Source organism: Lichenostomus cassidix, chromosome 9 (genome assembly GCF_008360975.1).
Source record: "Lichenostomus cassidix isolate B80296 chromosome 9, HeHo_3.0, whole genome shotgun sequence".
NCBI lineage: Eukaryota > Metazoa > Chordata > Aves > Passeriformes > Meliphagidae > Lichenostomus > Lichenostomus cassidix.
The window spans coordinates 1588055-1606139 of NC_139490.1; the positions used below are offsets into that span (position 1 = coordinate 1588055).

Consider the following 18085-nt stretch of genomic DNA (forward strand, 5'->3'; position numbering starts at 1 on the left):
GAAGAATATTCGATAATCAACCCCCCTTGCTGTTTCCCTTCTCCATTTCCATTTTTCCATACCCAGCTCAGGATGCTGAGTGCAGCTGGCAGGTGATTTATCCAAAGCCTGAAGTCCAGTTCCCTGAGGTGTATTTCATTCCTCAGGAACTGCTCCCCTCTTACAATAACAAATAGGACTCCTGATTTCTTTATGGTCGTTAGCCTGGGCCTGCCTTGCAAAATGGGATATTCCCAGCTCAGGCCTGGCAGCAGAGTTATTTGGAATGCTCAGTAATGACCTGCTGGAGCAAACAAATTGCACATTGATTAAATGTACAGATGTCAGCCTGGGAGCAGCCGGCGCTGGTGGGAAATGGTGAAATTAAACCAGACCTGCGGGGAAGGAGGAAAGATGTGCAATCCTGCCTGGTTTTATGGGAAAAGAGCAGGTTTGGTGCCCACGGAGCAGTGGGGATGCTCTGGGCAGGGAGAGGTCCCAGCTGGAGTGGAGGCTGGGCAGGAGGAGGTGGGGATGTGCTGGGGGTGTGGATCAGAGCGTGAGGAACAGCAAATTTAGCTGGGAAGGTGTGGGAGAGGATCATCTGAGCTGGGAGAGGGGAAATCTCCAGGAGCTGATGGAGTATTGATGGGGTGGCACAGCTGAGGGCATCTTGAGATGGGCAACCTCCCTCTCTCTGCTGCCAGCCCATTACAAATATTATTTTCACTCATTTTTCCTTATTTTTTAGCCTGTGCTGCTCTCCCCAGCAGGGCTGGATGTTTTTAATCCTGAATCTGTCTCTGTGGGATTGAGGTATTGATTATTGAAACCTAAAACCACAATGGTCTGGGTGGAATTTAGGAAACCTGGAGCTCAACCCAGAAACTTGGTACCACTTGGTACCGTGGGGTTTATTTTTATTTTTTGAACTGTTGGAAATAAAAGGAGTTAGGTTACAAAAGAAGTATTTTGGTGAGGGATTAACAATATAAAAGAGTATTAATGTATATAATGAGCAGTGGAATTAAATCATTAGTTATTTTAGATTAATAATTTGAATTTTGTTACACTTCTACAAAAAAAGTGCTTTATTTGTCCTCAGGTGGGATATGGGAAGCACAATTCCATGAATTAAGCCCATGGAAGCAGCCCAGCCTTGCCTGCTCTGTTTCCTTTTGTTGTGGTTTTTTTTAGATTAAGAATTAATCGTTATTTTACAATTAATATTTAAGGCTTTCAAAACATCCCTTCTACCAATAACTTCCTGAATTTGTCATCCATGGTGGCACATGATCCATGAGTGACAGACAGACAGACAGACAGACACTGGGGGAGGTTTTGAATTGAGATCTGAGGTTTGCTTTTATTGCACATCGATTACACAGTTATTGATCAGGGATTGACTTCAGATCACTTTAGTGATTGTTATTTTAAAAAAAATTATATGTAAATATATTTTTTAATATATATAAATCAATTATTAAAACTAGGGATAATTTGATGGCAGTGGTTAGAAATCCATCCCTGAGCACGTTGGAGGAGAAGGATGGTGTGGGGTTGGGAGCTGCTCAGGGCAGTGGGAGGTGCTGAAGGAATGAGTGTGACCTTGGTGGAGCTTCAGATATTGGGGTGTGAATAAGGATTATAAGGATCTTATCAACCTCAGTAGGTTTGGGTTGGAGCCAAATGATCTTCAAGGTCCTTTCCAACCCAAACCATTCTGGGTTTCCATGTGGAGAGAGATGCAAGTGGGGATTCCCACTGGGATGTGCTGAGATCCATCCAAGTGTGGGATTTCTGGGAGATGCAAATGGAGATTCCCACTGGGATGTGCTGAATCCACCCAAGTGTGGAATTTTTGGGAGATGCAAATGGAGATTCCCACTGGGATGCGCTGAGATCCACCCAAGTGGAATTTCTGGGAGATGCAAAAACCCACACATCCACCCAAGTGTGGGATTTTTGGGAGAAGCAAATGGAGATTCCCACTGGGATGGGCTCTGAGGTCCATCCAAGTGTGGGATTTCTGGGAGATGCAAATGGAGATTCCCACTGGGATGTGCTGAGACCTACCCAGGTGTGGGATTTTTGGGAGATGCAAATGCAGATTCCCACTGGAATGGGCTGAGATCCACCCAAGCATGGAATTTCTGGGAGCTGCTGGCCATGCAGAGCTCAGTGGTGGCACTGGAGGGACAATCCCCTTCCCTTGGCCAGCCCTTCACCCTCCCCGTGTCCGTTCCCCGCAGGCCCAGAAGAATGAGCGCGAGTCCATCCGGCAGAAGTTGGCTCTGGGCAGTTTCTTCGACGATGGCCCTGGGCTCTACACCAGCTGCAGCAAGAGCGGCAAGCCCAGCCTGTCCTCCCGGTAAGCCACAGCCCAGAAGGGTGGGACATTGCTCCAGTGGGACATCTCCATCCCAAAACCTGCCCTCACTCTTTGCTTTCCAGCATATTTGGGAATTTTCTGTGTTTAGAGTAATGTCTGAGCAGGATGCTTGTGTGTTATGGGAATGTTTGTGAATAATGGGGGAAAGTACTTGTAGAAAACTGGGTGTAAAGATATTTGGGTGCTCGGGGGATAAAGGAAATGAGGTGAAGTTTTCTGAGTTAGGTTTCCTTCAGGTTTTCATTTAGCATTTGGAGCAGAATTCCCAGAGAAGCTGTGGCTGCCCCTGGATCCCTGGAATGTCCAAGGCCAGGACAGAGCTTGGAGCAGCCTGGGACAGTGGAAGGTGTCCTGCCATGGCAGGGGTGGCACTGGATGGGATTTAAGGTCTTTCCAACCCAAACCATTTGAGAATTCCAACCTAAATGATTCTGGAATTCTGAGATCCATGCTCAGGAGGTACCAGAGAATGGACAACACAAGCCTTAACCTGCTTTCCTGCCTCCCCTCCACATCCTGCAGCTCTGCTCCATCCCTGGAGCTGCACATGGATTCCTCCCTCGGATTTTTGAGATTTTTGCACCCAAAACACTCCAGAAAGTGCTGTTTATGTTCAGCTGGGTGTGATCCACGGCACTGGGGAAGCATCAAACAGCTCCCATGCTGGGAATGAAGCTCTACCTGTTGCCATGGAGTGGAAGAAAGGAGCCTTGGGGAGGCAGAATTCCAGGAGGAATAGTGCTGTTCCAGGGGAGAGGCACAGTTGTGGAATTAAATGGAGCTGCAGATCATTTGAAAGGGAAAACAGCTTTGCTGTGTGTAGTTACAGCTGAACCAGGAGCTGCTGGCTGGTAATTAGAGCACAGCTCTAATTAATGCAGCTCATCAGGGCCTGGCAGCTGTGCCCCCAGAAACTGCCAGCTGTGCCTGAAGGCTTTGGTGTTTGTTAATATTTATAATCTGGGAAAGTATTCCCTGTTCAGGACCTGCAGGAACCTTTGCAGGCTGTTGTTGCCATGTTTCTGTATGGAATGGCAGAGTGGGATCATGGAATGCTTGGGTTGGAAGGACCTTCAAGCCCATCCAGTTCCCCATCCACACCTTCCACTGCCCCAGGTTGCTCCAAACCCTGTCCAGCCTAACCTGGAACAGTTCAGGGATCCAGGGACAGCCACAGCCTCACCTCCTGCACCATAAACAGTGATTAATCCTATTTATTTTATGGTAATAATAACTAATATATGCTATCTAGATCTTTACACAATTGTCTTTAATTTTTTATTCTTTATTCACACATAATCTATATATTTTCTAGAGTAATATGTTCAGTATTTTTTATATGTATTTTCTATATTCTATTGCTTGTAATGAGAGCTGAATAGCCAAAAATAATAACGATGTTCAAAAAGAATGTTAATTATGAAATGATGAAGGATCTCTGTGGGCAATTCTGCAGTTTCTCAGTAGGTGGTGGTAGAAGCTCTATGGTTCAGTGACCCTGGGCACACTGAGCTGGTGTCACCTGCTGGACTGGGAGGGCTGGTGGCAGTCCCAGCTGCGGGGATGGCAGTGTCACCTGTCCCTGTCCCCCCCAGGCTGCAGAGTGGGATGAACCTGCAGATCTGCTTTGTCAACGACAGTGGCAGTGACAAGGACAGCGATGGCGATGACAGCAAGACAGAGACCAGCCTGGACACCCCCCTGTCACCCATGGTAGGTGTGGGAGCTCAGCCTTTGGGCCATGGAAGCCACAGGAATCCATCAGGAAGCTGAGCAGGAGCTGATCCTGCTGAAATAACAGCTCTAAAGCCCAGAGCAGCATTTCCAGCCCTCAGGAAAATTCAGGATGCTGAGGGGCAGATAAGAAATCACTCCTGGCTGCTGTGGACCTTCACATGAAGGTTCCTTCTTCCTTCCTTCCTCCCTTCCTGCCTTTCTTTTTGGCTCTGAGAATTCCCAGGGAATGGGTAGGAAATGCTATCAGCTCCCAGCAGCTTTCCTCTCTTTTCCTGTGTGGATATCCCAGCCACAGATGTTTCCCTCCAGCTTAACCCCTGTGGCTTTTCCACACTGCCTGATCTGCTGAGCTCCTCTGTCCCTGTCAAGCCAAGGAGCCCTAGCTGGGAATCACTCTGATTTTTACAGATAATCTTGTGGATTAAGATAAAAAACATATCTGTGCCCTTTGCAGTTTCTGTAGCAAAGAGCACAAAAAGAGGTCAGACTTTGCTGAGCTTTCTTTGCTTCCCCAGAGCAAGCAGAGCTCATCCTACTCCGACAGAGACACGACAGAGGAGGAGTCAGAGTCCCTGGATGACATGGATTTCCTCACCAGGCAGAAGAAGCTCCAGGCTGAGGCCAAGATGGCCCTGGCTATGGCAAAGCCCATGGCCAAGATGCAGGTGGAGGTGGAGAAGCAGAACAGGAAGAAGTCGCCGGTAGCAGATCTTGTGAGTGAGGCCAGGGGGACTCTGGGTGACTCCAGCCCTGGGACAGTGACACCTTTGGGGGCTCTGGATCCCAGGGATGGCAGACATGGAGAGGAGGGGTGGAGAAGGGATGGGCTCTGGGAGCTGCAGGGGCGGGATGGGAGCAGGGTGGGTGCAGGGAATGAGGTGCTGGAGGTTGGGGCTGCCTTGAGGCTGCTCATCCTTGGAGCTGGAGCCTGAATCCCATCCCAATCCCAATTATCCCATCCCATCCCAATCCCAATTATCCCATCCCAATCCTATCCCATCCCAACCCGAAGCACTTCTGCCTTGGTCCAGGGCTGTGACCACCAGCCTCACCCCCAATTCCATCAAAAATTGGAATTTCCATCCCAAATTCCTGATCCTGTGTGGTTGGAAGCCTTGGGCCAAGCCTTGTGTTGATGGCTGAACTCCATTTGGAGGAGTTGTCACTGCCTGTTTGTGAAGGGGAGGATGAAAACTGAGGGAACAAACTGCTCAGAAATACAAATAATTGGAAGGAAACAGTAAAAAATTGGTAGGAAACAGTAAAAAATTGGTAGGAAACAGTAAAATATTGGAAGGAAACAGTAAAACATTGACTCTTTCCTTCCAGCTGCCACATCTGCCTCATATAAGTGAATGCCTGATGAAGAGGAGTCTGAAGCCCACTGACCTGAGGGACATGACCATTGGGCAGCTACAGGTGATAGTCAATGACCTCCACTCACAGATAGAAAGTAAGTGCTAATTGGGTCATTATCTTGGGGTCTGTCTCATTTAATTAAGCACAGTTCTCTGGGATAAATAGAAATATTCTCCATGGAAAGGGTTTTCCAGCCCTGGCACAGCTGCCCAGGGTGCTGGTGGGGTCTCCATCCCTGCAGGGATTTAAAAGCTGTGGGGATGTGGCACCTGGTGGGGCAAATCCCCCCCTGGGGGTGCCCAGGCCATCCCAAACTCATCCCATTTCTCCCTGGACCAGGCTTGAACGAGGAGCTGGTGCAGCTACTGCTGATCCGGGACGAGCTGCACACGGAGCAGGATGCCATGCTGGTGGACATCGAGGACCTCACCAGGTCAGGGAGCCTCCTCTGGCAATTCCTCTGCCCTCACAGCTCCCAGCTGGGCAGCAGCAGCCTGGGGGAATCAGAATTTGGGGATTAAAGCTTTTGCCATCCAGGAGATTGGGAAGGAATTTCTCCCTGGGAGGTGGGGAAGAGCTGGGATGGAATTCCCAGAGAAGCTGTGGCTGCCCCTGGATCCCTGGAATGTCCAAGGCCAGGCTGGACAGGGATCTTTCTTTGCCATCAAGAGGGCTGGAGCAGTGGGAGAACTTTAGAACCACTTAAATATTGACATTGAATAAAATGTTAACCTTGAATAGCTGCTAAAACAAAGAGCCCTGCAGGATGTGGCCAGGTTCCCTTAGGGACTCCATCCCTGGCAGCCAGGCTCAGGAGGCATTTTCCTTTGGGATAATGGGAGATGTAACTCAGGAACAGGAAGTGTTGAAAGGTTTGGGATGAAAGGAGCTGCAAAAGAAGAGGCTCTGGGTGGTGCCAGCACAGCAGGACTGTGATTCCAGCATTAAAACTTGGGGGAAAAAATGAAGATCAAGTGGTGAGGAGGAAGTTAGGGATGGGAGCTGGAGCTGGGTCAGTGCCACCACAGATGCAGGCTTCTCCTCCTGAGCTTTGGGAAGTTCTTTGCTTATTCATATGGCAGTTCCACAAACGGCATTTTTTGGGAATGCTGGGGGCACTGGCTGTCCCCATCCCCCATTATTTGGGATAAAGGTGTTGGCCATCCCTGCGGGAAGGGAGGGAAAAAATCCCAGCTGCCCCAAAGCACTCCAGGTTTGGAGAAACCCTTCACCCCTCCCCAGGAAGGATCACACATCCCTCACTGCATGTTTTCCTCGGGAAAACCCAATTCCCAGCTCCTTGGCGGGCAGATGGGTTGGGTTTCCCACCTTTTCCTCATGGCAGGCAATAACAGCCCTTCCCTGCCCCCAGGCACGCCGAGAGCCAGCAGAAGCACATGGCAGAGAAGATGCCAGCCAAGTGAATCCCGGAGTGCCCTCATCCTGCCTCTGTCCGTGTCCAGGGAATCCCAGAATCCCAGTGTTACTCATTGACCATGTCCGAAGCTTCCTGTCCGGTGATTGGCCTCCGCTTCTTAATTTATTTTAATTTTTTTACTCGTGCCACTAAATATCAGGCATTTTAATAATAATAATGAAATAATTAATAATAATATTATTACAGAAACAAAGAGAATTGTACAGTACTTATAACATTATAAATCATGGGCGAGAAGAGAGGGTAGCTTAACTTTATTTTTCGGTCGTTTAGAGATTTTTTGGGTTGGACGATATTTTACCATTGACTACTTTTTTATTCCTCACTGTAGTTTTCAAATAAAGAAACCTGTTCTTGACGGTGCTATTCAAGTCAACAAAAAACCCATGCCTGCCTCGTAGTGACGTCTAGCTTTCCGTAATCCCTGCATTCTCCTCGGCATTTTGGGAATGCTGAGGAGCTGCCATTCATTTCTAGCTGTGCTATTAACCCTCGGTGGGGTGCAGAGAGTGGGGAGTTTTCTGTAAAAAGCTGTAAAATAAAAGTTACCACCATTGTTTCCTATGATGAGGTCTGTTTGTTGCCATGGGGGTGACTCTGCTGAGTGAGGGATCCTCAAACTTTATATTATTATTATTATTATTATTATCATCATCATCACCAGAAAGAGCCTTTTGTTTTTTGCCTCGCTGGAACTCTGAGAGAAGAGAGGATTTTTGTTGGGTTATTTATTTCTAAGTTCCTTATTCTGCAGCACGTGGAATTAAGAGATTCTGCTATAACTCTGAGCCCTGAAATTGGGGTTGTTAGAAGCAGCAGACACACACCCCAGCTGGTTTGTGAAATATTTTAGTGTCTGGGCTGAATGTTTAAATGAAATGTCAGAAATAATTTTAAAAAATGTTAAAGAATAAGCAGGAAATGGAATGGATTAAATAGGGAATTCCTTGAGCCAAGTGCTGTCCGTGGGAGAGGGGACACTGGGACACAGGAAATCTGTCCCCATCCCTCACTGATTGGATTTGAGGCTGGAAGAACCCAGCCTGGTGCTCCCAGCAGCTTTTTACCTTTTTATTTCATTTCCTGGCAGCAAACCCATCCCAGGGCAGGCTCTGCCTCATGATTTACTCAAATTCCATCCCCTGCCAGCAATGTATTTTATTAAAGGACTTTTTTTATTAAATGACCTTTTTTCTTCCCCCTTTTTTTTTCCAGGAAGGGCAGGGTTTGGATGGGTTTGGCAGGGCTGGGATGGGGGTTGGTGGAATTTAGGGTTGTTTTGCCTTTCCCAGGGGTTTTCCAGAGCTCTTCCCTGTCCTGCAGCTCCCACAGGGATCAAATCCCATGTTCCCTGAGCAGGATCAGGAGCAGAGGGATGGATTAAGAGCCTTCACCTGCAGCCCTGGACCATGTCAACCCTTTTCTTCTTTATTTCTAAGTCTGTGCAGAAAATATTTATAAATATTTGGGTGTTGGTTTCCCTGCAGTGCTTGCTTGGCTGCCTGCACATGGACAGACCTGCTGGGTTGAAATTTTCCCTCTAAAACCCCAAATTTGCAGTGTCTGACCCCAAATCCTCCCCATGGATCCCCTGCCTCCATGGGAAGCAGCTCTGGCAATCAGGGAGGAACTACCTCCAGCTGCATTTAAAGCGTGAAAAGCCCCAAATACACAAAGTTTGCTCTCAGCTTGAAGGAAAAAAATAGGGAAAAAAAGCAAGAAAGCTGCCTGGTGCTCTGGGGAATCCCACAGCGCTGGAGCACTGGAAGGCTGGAATCCATTCCCTTGCTAAGTGCCTTTAACTTGCTGGAGAGAATCTGTTATTCCACTCACCAACTGCTGGTTTTCCCCTCCCTGGGGGTTTGGCTTTCTCCAGGAAAAAAATCCTGTTCTGGCTCTCCTTGGCTCCGTGTCCTGCATTCCCAGGGGGGCTGGGGATGATGGCAGTGCTGTGGAATTGATGGATTAAAGGCTATTTCTTCAAAAGAAGGATCTCTGTGTGCTTTCTGAGCAAGATGTATTTTATTTTTTTATTTTATTCCTGGGTCTCAGCGGCACTCCAAGCCTCCTGCCTGCTCCTGGGTGGGATGTTCTCATGCCTGAGCCCACGGATTGCCCAGCCCTGGGAGCAGGGATGAGCTTGATGAGCTGCTGCTTCCTCTCAGGGAAGCCCTGCCGTTTGGGTTCCCCTTTTGGTCATTTTCTGCTTTTTTTTTTTTTTTTTTAGGCACCCACTCCAGCTGCTCCTGAGTGTGCTGAGCTGCATTTCCCAGGACACAGGCACCAGCATGGAGTGGGAGCAGGGAAAAGCAGGGCAGTGTGGCTGTCTCTGGAGCCCTGCAGTGTCCCTGGAGCCCTGCAGTGTCACCACTGGGATGGTGGCAGTGTCCCTGCCAGGGCAGGGGTGGGATGGGATGATTTTTAACGTCCCTCCCAACCCAAACCATTCCCTGATCCCACAAAAACCACACACACAGCCCTTCACTCTCCTCATTCACCCTCCAAAGCAGAAGCACCAACAAACAATAATTAAGCCCCATGCAGGCCCAGAGGAGCAGCTCTGGGCTGAGGGACATTCCCTCATGTTCTCCTGCTCTGCCCAGCCTGGCAAGCTCAGCAGCTCCCAGGTTTTCCCTCAGGAGGCTCTGCTGGCCGAGGCCATCCCTGGGGAAGCCGTGGGTGACAGGAGGTGACATCCTGCTGTCACTTCCCCACACACCCCACAGTTTCTGTTCCCTTTACCATGAAGCCTGCTGTGAGGCCTTGTGCTCCAGCTGCCTCCCCACAGCACCTGGGTCAATCTGCTGCTAAACCTGGGTGTTAAATGTGATTTTTACAGTGGTATGGTGAAGAAACTTTAGTGCAAAGATCCAGGGTTGTTAAACTGTTAGTTTGTTCTGAGTTTCCATCCTTGTGAGGCACAACAAATGTGCTTAACCAACTACTATAGGCCACGACAGAAACAGGCATCAGGTGTGACCAACCACAGCCCCACAGTGGGACACTTACTGCTTCTAATAATTGTTTTACAAGTCTGTAACTTGTTTTTCACCCCTAGTTCAGCTGAGTCACTCCCAGAATGCTTTTCCAGTTAGCCAAAGTACCAGAAAAGAGCAAGGATTAGACAAGGGCAGCAAAGCCCTCGCTTTGCTCCTTTCTGCTCCACAACAAAAGCCCTTTTTCCCAGTGGGATCAGCCTTTCCCTCTTCCCTCAGAATAGCTCCTTCCTGGTGGGGAAATACTGTTTAAAGTCTCTTGGCTGTGGAGGGAATAAAACAAAAGGTTTGATGCGAAAGAGTTTATCCCAATTCTTGGTGGTGCCAAATGTTCTGACCCATCCCAGCCTCTCCTGGTGTTTGGTTCAAGACTGGAATTGCTGATGGAAAAATTGCCAGGAAGGGCTGGGAGCAAAGGCCAGGAACCCCAGGGATTGTGTCCCCAGCCTGCTGTCCCTCAGCGTCCCAAGGACAGCTGCTCTGGGGGGAAACTCACCTGAAATGAGTGAAGGAGCTCAATCCATCGGAAAAATGGGAATTGCAGATTTACATGGATTTCTGGAGCTGTTTCCAGGCAGCCAGCTGGGCTCTCCTCTGCTTCCAGGCAGGGCTGTGGGAGGAGGAATTTTCCCAGGTGTTGTCCTCATCCTACAGTGGACAAAAGGTTGGGGAAAATCCCATGGGATGCTGAGGGAATTTTGTTGGAATTAGCACTCCTGGCTGAGGGGAGTGACCCAAAGCAAGGATGAGAGCTGGGATGTGGCTCTGCAGCTCCCAAACCACACAGAGACGGATTTTTTGGGAGTGGGGAAGGAATCCCCATCCCTGTCAGACCCCTCATCCTGCACCTTCCCCTTTTGGAATGTGAGCTCTGGGAAGAAAGGGACACCATCCCTGTGTCCAGGCAAGAGATGTTTGGGGTGGGAAGATGGGATCAGAGCTGTACCATCATCTTTAGGCTCAGAAATGCTCAGTTCCCTTAGGAGTGGTTTGGGTTTCCCACAAAGCCCCACAGCTGGATGGCACCAGGAGACACCAAAGCCTCTGCACGTGGCAAAAATGGGATTTATTCCATGTGGGGACACACAGCTCCAGCGTGGGGAAAGGACAGTGACCTCTCTGCAGCTCCCAGCTCACGTGATTCTGAGTGAAACCCTTTCCATTTTCGGCGCTTTGCATAAAATCCAATATTGCTCTTTTTTTTCCCCACAACGGAAACCACGAGGGCGTGAGGGTTTCCCGAACTTCAGGGCACTGCCAGTTCCTTTCCAGGCAGCAGAGGAAGCCCCAGATGTCACCCACAGTGGTTCCTGTGTCCTCTGTGGGAAGCACAGCACCCAAACCACTCTGGGTGCTTCTCCCAGGGCTCTGTGCTGGGGCTGGAGCCACCACAGCCTCCCAGCTCCAGGAATCATCCCAAAATCATGGAATGGGTTTGGTGGGAAGGGAAAGTTCACCTCATTCCCATGGCAGGGACATCTTCCCCCATCCCAGGCTGCTCCAGGCCCCAATGTCCAACCTGACCTTGGACACTGCCAGGGATCCAGGAGCAGCCACAGCTTCTCTGGGAATTCCATCCCAGTTCCTCTCCACCCTCCCAGGGAGGAATTCCTTCCCAATATCCCATCTAACCCCATCCCAACTTCCAGTGGCAGTGGGAAGCCATTCCCCCTTGTCAAATGTCCCTCTCCAGCTTTCCTGCAGCTTTCCCACTCTTTGCTTTCATGGGAAAGGCTTCTCCCTTCCCCACCTTTCCCACCAAACCTTGGGATCCAGGATCTACACCTGGTCAGGGCTTCACTTCCTTGGGATTGCCTTTCATTCCTTTTGATGTCATTGAGCAATGAAATTTGTCCCTGGAGAGACAATTCCTGCCAGGAGAGAGCCTGACCTGCAGGAGGAGCTGGGGAAATCCTGGGCACAGCATTCCCAGGAATGACTCTGATCCAATCCATGTCCTTGGCACTGGAGCCTAGGGAATTCTCTCTCCAGCAGCTCTCAGGGTGTCCCCAAGCTCTCCTCAGGATTCTCAGCTCACTCATGACTTGGAGCTCCTTCCTTGGGATAGAATGGAGAAATCCAGCATTAATGGGATTTGGAAAGTCATGTTGTGTCAAAGAAATGCTAAAAAATCTCCCACTCACCCAATGGCAACTGTCTCTGCTTTCTCCACTGCAAAGCCAGCGGGTGGTGAAAGAGCAAACAGAAAACCAGCAAGGAGGACAAAATTCCCAAAATTCCTGCTTTTCCCCATCCCTGCTCTCCTCCTGCCTGCCCATCACAGCATCCTCAGCTGGGAGGCACCAGGGATGGACAAAGAGCAGAGAAAAGCACCCAGAGCTGAGAAATTCTGTGAAAACTGAAAGCGAGAGAGAAAGAGCTCCCCGAAAGTGCCACGAAACCATGGGCAGGGCTGGCATCAGCTCCTTACTCACAGGGTGCTTTTGGGGCGGGGGCAGGGGACATGGGGACAGCAGGATGAGCTCACGGGGTCCCAAAACCCCAGGGGATGGATGGGACAGGAGCACTCCGGGCTGTGATGGACAGAGCTGGGGATGGAGGTGCCCCAGGCACAGCCCCACCCTCCCTGCAGCTCCATCCAGCCCTTCCAGAGGGTTTTATTCCTGTTCATCTGGTGGAATTGAAAACAAACCCCACAGGGCTGATGGATACATAGGGAGTTATAAAATCATGGAATGGTTTGGGTGGGAAAGGACCTTAAATCCCACCCAGAGCCATAGGCAGGGATCTCTTCCACTGCCCCAGGCTGCTCCAAATCCCATCCAGCCTGGCCTTGGACACTTCCAGGGATGGAGAATCCACAGTTTCTCTGAGCCAGGAGCTCCCCACCCTCACAGGGAACAACTTCTCCCTGATATTCCTCCCAACTCAGTGGGAGAAATTCCCTGCCTGAAATGCCCCCATTTGGAACCCCTGTGTGCTTTTTAGGGAATCCCAACCCCGATCCCATTGTCCCCAGCGGCTTCATCCCTTTCCCAGGATGAATCCCTTACCCTGGTGGGTGGATTGGAGCTTTGGAGTGCAGCCTGCAAATACCAACCTGGGAATTTGGGGCTCCCAGAGCCAGGAACCAGCATGGATCACGGGAAAAAAGGCAATTCCAGGGGCAGCTGGAAGGGAGAAGAGCCAAGAGGTGCAGGTGATGGAGCCAGGATTTTATGGGTTTCAGCACCATGAGAAAGCTTCAGAAACACCATTTCATCAGCCCTGGTGAGACAGCAGCACAAGCAGAGGTTTGGGATTACAAATTCCAGGGAATTCCACAACCAAAAAGCACCAACAGCCAAAAAAAACACCTGGTGAGTTCCTCCCGAGGCTTTATTGTGCTGTTCTATAGAGTCATCAGTTCCCAACACAAATCAGAAGCAACTTCTGCCTGTGAGGCTCTTGTGGTGATAAATCTGGCCCTGGATCTGCCCAAAAAATGATCCAGGAGTGCAAAAACAATTCAATATTCCACATGTTCTGAGAGGGGCAAATAGGATCCAATTAGTTTTATTTATTGCATCCAGAAATCCTATTCCACCCAGCATTTTTCTGTTCTTTTTACAGAGCAGGGATCTCTATCGACAGCCTGGGTGGGATATTATCATCCTGCAGCTTTAATTTCTACATGTCTGTAATTATTGCCTAATTGTAGATATCAAATATCACTAATTATAATTACAGGGAGTAGGAATTCCCAAAAAATAACCAAACTCTTCCCCCCGAGGATGTCACAAGCGACTCCACGACTTTCACAAGGGGTTTGGTGTTGAGGAAAATTCATTTAATTTTAAATTACAGGAGCAATAACATCCCACAGCTGGTAGGAAATATCCACAAACTTCATTTTCCTCAAAGCAGAGAGTGATGTCCAAGATTCTTACCTGGAAACCAGGATGGTCGTCATTTCCCTTGGCCCAAATTAAGCCGAAAATCAATAAATTTCAATTTATCGGAGGCGGAGAGAAGCCAAGACTGAAACAAAAAGCCAGGAGACTTCCAGGAACCTCCCAGTTTTTCAGCAGATCCCATTGCTCATCACTCAACTCTGCAGGCCTCAAAACCAAACTGAGCAGAGGGGTTGGGGTTTGGGGCTTTTCTGATGGGGTTTCTTTCTTATTTGTGTTTTCCCTTCCTTTTTCGAGGAGGATTTTTAGGTATTGATTTGGGCGAGGCCAGGAGCAGGGATTCCCCTCATTCTGGCTGCATTTGATCAAATCTGAGTTTACAGATAGCCAGAATGATCCTTATTGTTCTCTGATGGATAATTCCAACAGGAACGATTGCTGGTTGAAATAAAAATAGGGGAATTACATTTTCTAGGAAAATAAAGGAAAATAATACAGCTGCTAACACTTCATAACAGTTATATATTACATTTTTTAAATATTTATTTTATTTATTATACTGTGAGGCCCTGGCATAGAGAAGCTGTGGCTTCCCCTGGATCCCTGGAAGTATCCAAGGCCAGGTTGGACACTGGGGTTTGGAGCAACCTGGGATAGTGGAAGGTGGAACTGGATGAGCTTTAAAGCCCTTTGAACCCAAACCATTCCATGATTTTTTAATTCTCTGATATAAAAATCACAGCCCAGCCCACAGATCTTTAATTATTCCCATTCCATTTGAGCATTGCTTCCCATTCTGCTGGGACTGCACTTGCCCCAAGCTGCTCAAAGAGTAATTATCTTATTTTAATATATTATAATATATAAAACCTTCTCTCATTCTAATATGCTTAATATAAATATTAACTACCAAGATGCTTCATTGAGGCTGGCTGGTCACACAGAGGATGCTTTGGGATGAAGGAGGAGGCAGATGGATTTTTCTTTCTATCAGCAGAATTAGAATCACAAAATGACAAAATGGTTTGGGTTGGAAAGGACATTAAAGCTCATCCAGTGCCTTCCCCTATCCCAGGCTGAGATATCTAGGATACAATTAGGAGATATCCCAATTAATCAGCAAATTAAACCCACCAAACCCCATCCCAGCACTCACCCTGCTGGGAAACCTCCCGTCCTGCTGGAGCAGAGGTTGAGCACCAGGCAGGGAAACCTGGAAAGGCAAAGCAGTGCCTTTCAGGAACAGCCTGCAGCACATCCCAAAATTCTCTTTCACTTTTGGCTCCCAGAAGACGTGGCTCCCACACGAGCTGGAAACCACAGCCCTCAGTGAAATGACTGAGGCAGAAGTGGGAAACACGCAGAGAAATTGGAAAATGATGCTCTGCTGGTATTGGAGCCAAGAGAAGTCTCAGGACACGCCACAGGCTTCTTATAGGAAACAGTGGAAATAAGAAGAATCTGAAAATGCAATATAAAACTCTTGATTCATCCTGCTCCCTTCCAATTTGACAGCAAAAATCCCAGTGACTTCACAGCAGTCCCAATGCACAGGAAAGTTTTCTAGAATGGCCATGAGCAATAGGAGCAGACATTAAAATATTTGTTGATTATTCCAAATATTTCAGCGAGATCAAGCCTCCAGGCAGGTTTTCACAACTATTCATGAATGAGATTTCATCATTATAGAGTCAGAGAATCACAGAAAGGTTTAGGGTGGAGAAGATCTCAAAGATCATCGAGTCCAACCATTCCCCACCACTGGCCCATGTCCCCAAGTGCCACATCCACTGGGCTTTAAATCCCTCCAGGGATGGGGACTCCACCCCTGCCCCCCACAGCCCCTGCCAACCCTTTCCATGGAGGAATTTTCCCTAATATCCAATCTAACCTTTCACTGATGCAACCCGAGGCTGTTTCCTCTTGTCCTGCCTCTTGTTCCTTGAGAGGAGGATAAAGAATGGAAATGGGAAAGCTTAGAGAGAGAGCCTGGAGTGACCGAATAAAGGGGGAATGGCTGCAAACTACAGGATAGGAGGTTTAGATGGGATATTGGGAAGGAATTCCTGGCTGGGAGGGTGGGGAGGAGCTGGGATGGGATTCCCAGAGAAGCTGTGTCTGCCCCTGGATCCCTGGAATGTCCAAGGCCAGGCTGGACAGGACTTGGATCAACCTGGGACAGTGGAAGGTGTCCTGCCATGGGAATGAAATGAGCTTTCAGGTCCCTTTGAACCCAAACCATTCCATGATTTTGTGACTCCATGAGAACTTTCCCGCATGCCCCGCACTGACTCTGAATGAATCCCATTTCTCTGTGAGCTCTGCGTGCAGAATCCCCTGGAGAAGCTCTCCAGCTGCGCCCCGCAGCACCGCCGTGCAGAGCGGGATGTCCGCCCTGCGGCGCGCCGCGCGGGATTCCCGACCGCAGCCCTTTCGAGATGAGTGCGCTGCCCCGGCTGGCCGGCGGGGAAGTTCCTCTCCCTCCGGAGCCCCTATAAGAGCTGTCCCCGGTCCGGTCCGACGGCAGCACCATGGAGCGGAGCGGCAGCGCCGGGAGCTTTGGGAGCACCGGGAGCTCTGGGAGCACCGGGAGCTCTGGGGACACCGGGAATGGCAGCGGGAATGGCAGCGGGAGCGGGCGGGCAGCGCCGCCTGGCGGGGCCGGCAGGGCATTGCTGCGCCTGGCGCTGCTGCTGCTGCTGCTGCCCCCGGCCTGGGCACTGCCCACCGCTGTCCGGCCACTGCCCACCGCTGTCCGGCCACTGCCCACCCCGGACCCGCACCCGCACCACCCCTCCCAGCGCCTCCGCCGCTCCCGGGAGCTGCTGGAGGCTGCCAACGCCTCCCTGCACCGGCTGAAGGTATGCCAGGGAACGGGAAGGGACGGGAGGGGATGGGGCAGGGGTGGCAGCCAGGAGGGCAGGGATGGGGTGGTGGCAGCCAGGAGGGCAGGGATGGGGTGGTGGCAGCCAGGAGGGCAGGGATGGGGCAGGGGTGGCAGCCAGGAGGGCAGGGATGGGGTGGTGGCAGCCAGGAGGGCAGGGATGGCACAGTAGAGGTACCAAACCAGGCAGGGAAGCAGCATTGTGGATCCAGGATGTCAGTGGTGGTCCCGGGATGACACCGGTGCCCAGGAGGGCAGGGATGGTCCCCAGGATGTCCCCAGGTGGTCCCAGGAGGTGCTGAAGGCACCAGAGCACCCAGGAGGGTGGATGCTCCCTGCAGCCTCCCTTTAACTCTCTGCCCCTCTCTCTGCTCTCCTGCCTGCCCTGATCAGCCCTTCAGGACAGGGATTTCCTCAGGGGTCTTTCTGTCCCTCTTTTTGCTCAAATTCCCTATTTTTGCACCCTTCATCTCCGAGAACCCCAAAAAACCCTCAGCACCAAACCTGTGCTGCTCCCCACGCTGTTTTTTCTCAGAGACCTTTTCCATTTGAAACTCTACTGCCATAAAGTTCTCCACAGCTTCCACGTCTGACGGAATAATTTAAAGCAGAGGCAGAGCAATTCCCAGTAAAATATAAAACAAATCCATGCAAAACCTGGGATTATTCCCAATCTATTTCCTACCTTTCATACTTAACCACAATCCTCACAGAGCCTCATTCGTGGGATTCATCTAAGCACAGACAGCTGAGATACATTACATTATTGTATTTACAAATATATATATAAATATGTAAATTGTATCATGAACCCACCAATGACCCTTTTTTATTCCCTGTTCCCCACAGGAACTCAACAGCCTGGGATTTGAATGCACCCTTGAAGAGGTGGATCTGGTGGACATCACTGAGAACCAAATCAACACAATCAAGGCTTGCACAGCTGAGGATCCAGGGGTAAAACAGAGAGAAATAGATAGAAAATCCTATTTTTAGCCTCCCAGTTTCATGGAATAAACAGCAAATCCACACTTCCATTCAATCACCATGTTCCCTGTTTAATTTGCAGCCTGGAAACTGCCCAGCCCTGGATGAATCAACTTTTGATGAGGTAAATTTCCCAGCAAATCCCATTTTTTGCTGGCTGTGTGTTTGCTGAGCCCCAGATTGCCACATTTCCCAATTCCCTTTCCCAGGGTAAATGCCTGCAGGGAATCTCTGCGGATCTGAGAGCCTACAGGGCAGAGCTGAGCAAGCTCCAGGATCCCCAGGTGTTGGAGGCTCTGGATGCAATGATGGAGGTGAGAATTCCTGCCTCCTCCCTTCCCCCCAAAATGGGGTTAAAAAGCTCATTTCTCCTCCAAATATTGAAATATCACTGACCTGCTGGGCTGGAGATGATGCAGGGTGGACTGAAGGGTGATGAATACTCCAAATTTAACCTCA

The 18085-nt window shown here is 49.6% G+C and overlaps 1 protein-coding gene and 1 long non-coding RNA gene across 3 annotated transcripts in view; one reads left to right on the top strand and one right to left on the bottom strand.

Annotated features, from left to right (window-relative positions):
* The window catches only part of SCHIP1 (schwannomin interacting protein 1), a 65405-nt gene extending 57936 nt beyond the window's left edge, over nucleotides 1-7469 (top strand). For both annotated transcript variants that reach the window (XM_085068936.1, XM_085068937.1), the window contains 6 exons: nucleotides 2232-2350; nucleotides 3967-4084; nucleotides 4624-4821; nucleotides 5438-5561; nucleotides 5807-5900; nucleotides 6840-7469. In XM_085068936.1, the coding sequence (XP_084925062.1) occupies nucleotides 2232-2350; nucleotides 3967-4084; nucleotides 4624-4821; nucleotides 5438-5561; nucleotides 5807-5900; nucleotides 6840-6891 (705 nt within the window). In that variant the 3' untranslated portion in view covers nucleotides 6892-7469. The remainder of the gene's footprint in view (nucleotides 1-2231; nucleotides 2351-3966; nucleotides 4085-4623; nucleotides 4822-5437; nucleotides 5562-5806; nucleotides 5901-6839) is intronic.
* Nucleotides 7470-7538: 69 nt separating this feature from the next.
* Nucleotides 7539-11955, bottom strand: LOC146433047 (uncharacterized). Its single transcript, XR_014853978.1, has 3 exons — nucleotides 11793-11955; nucleotides 10398-10549; nucleotides 7539-8854 (listed from the first exon to the last, which is right to left on the bottom strand). It is a non-coding gene; the product is annotated as an uncharacterized LOC146433047 (long non-coding RNA).
* Nucleotides 11956-18085: the final 6130 nt, after the last annotated feature.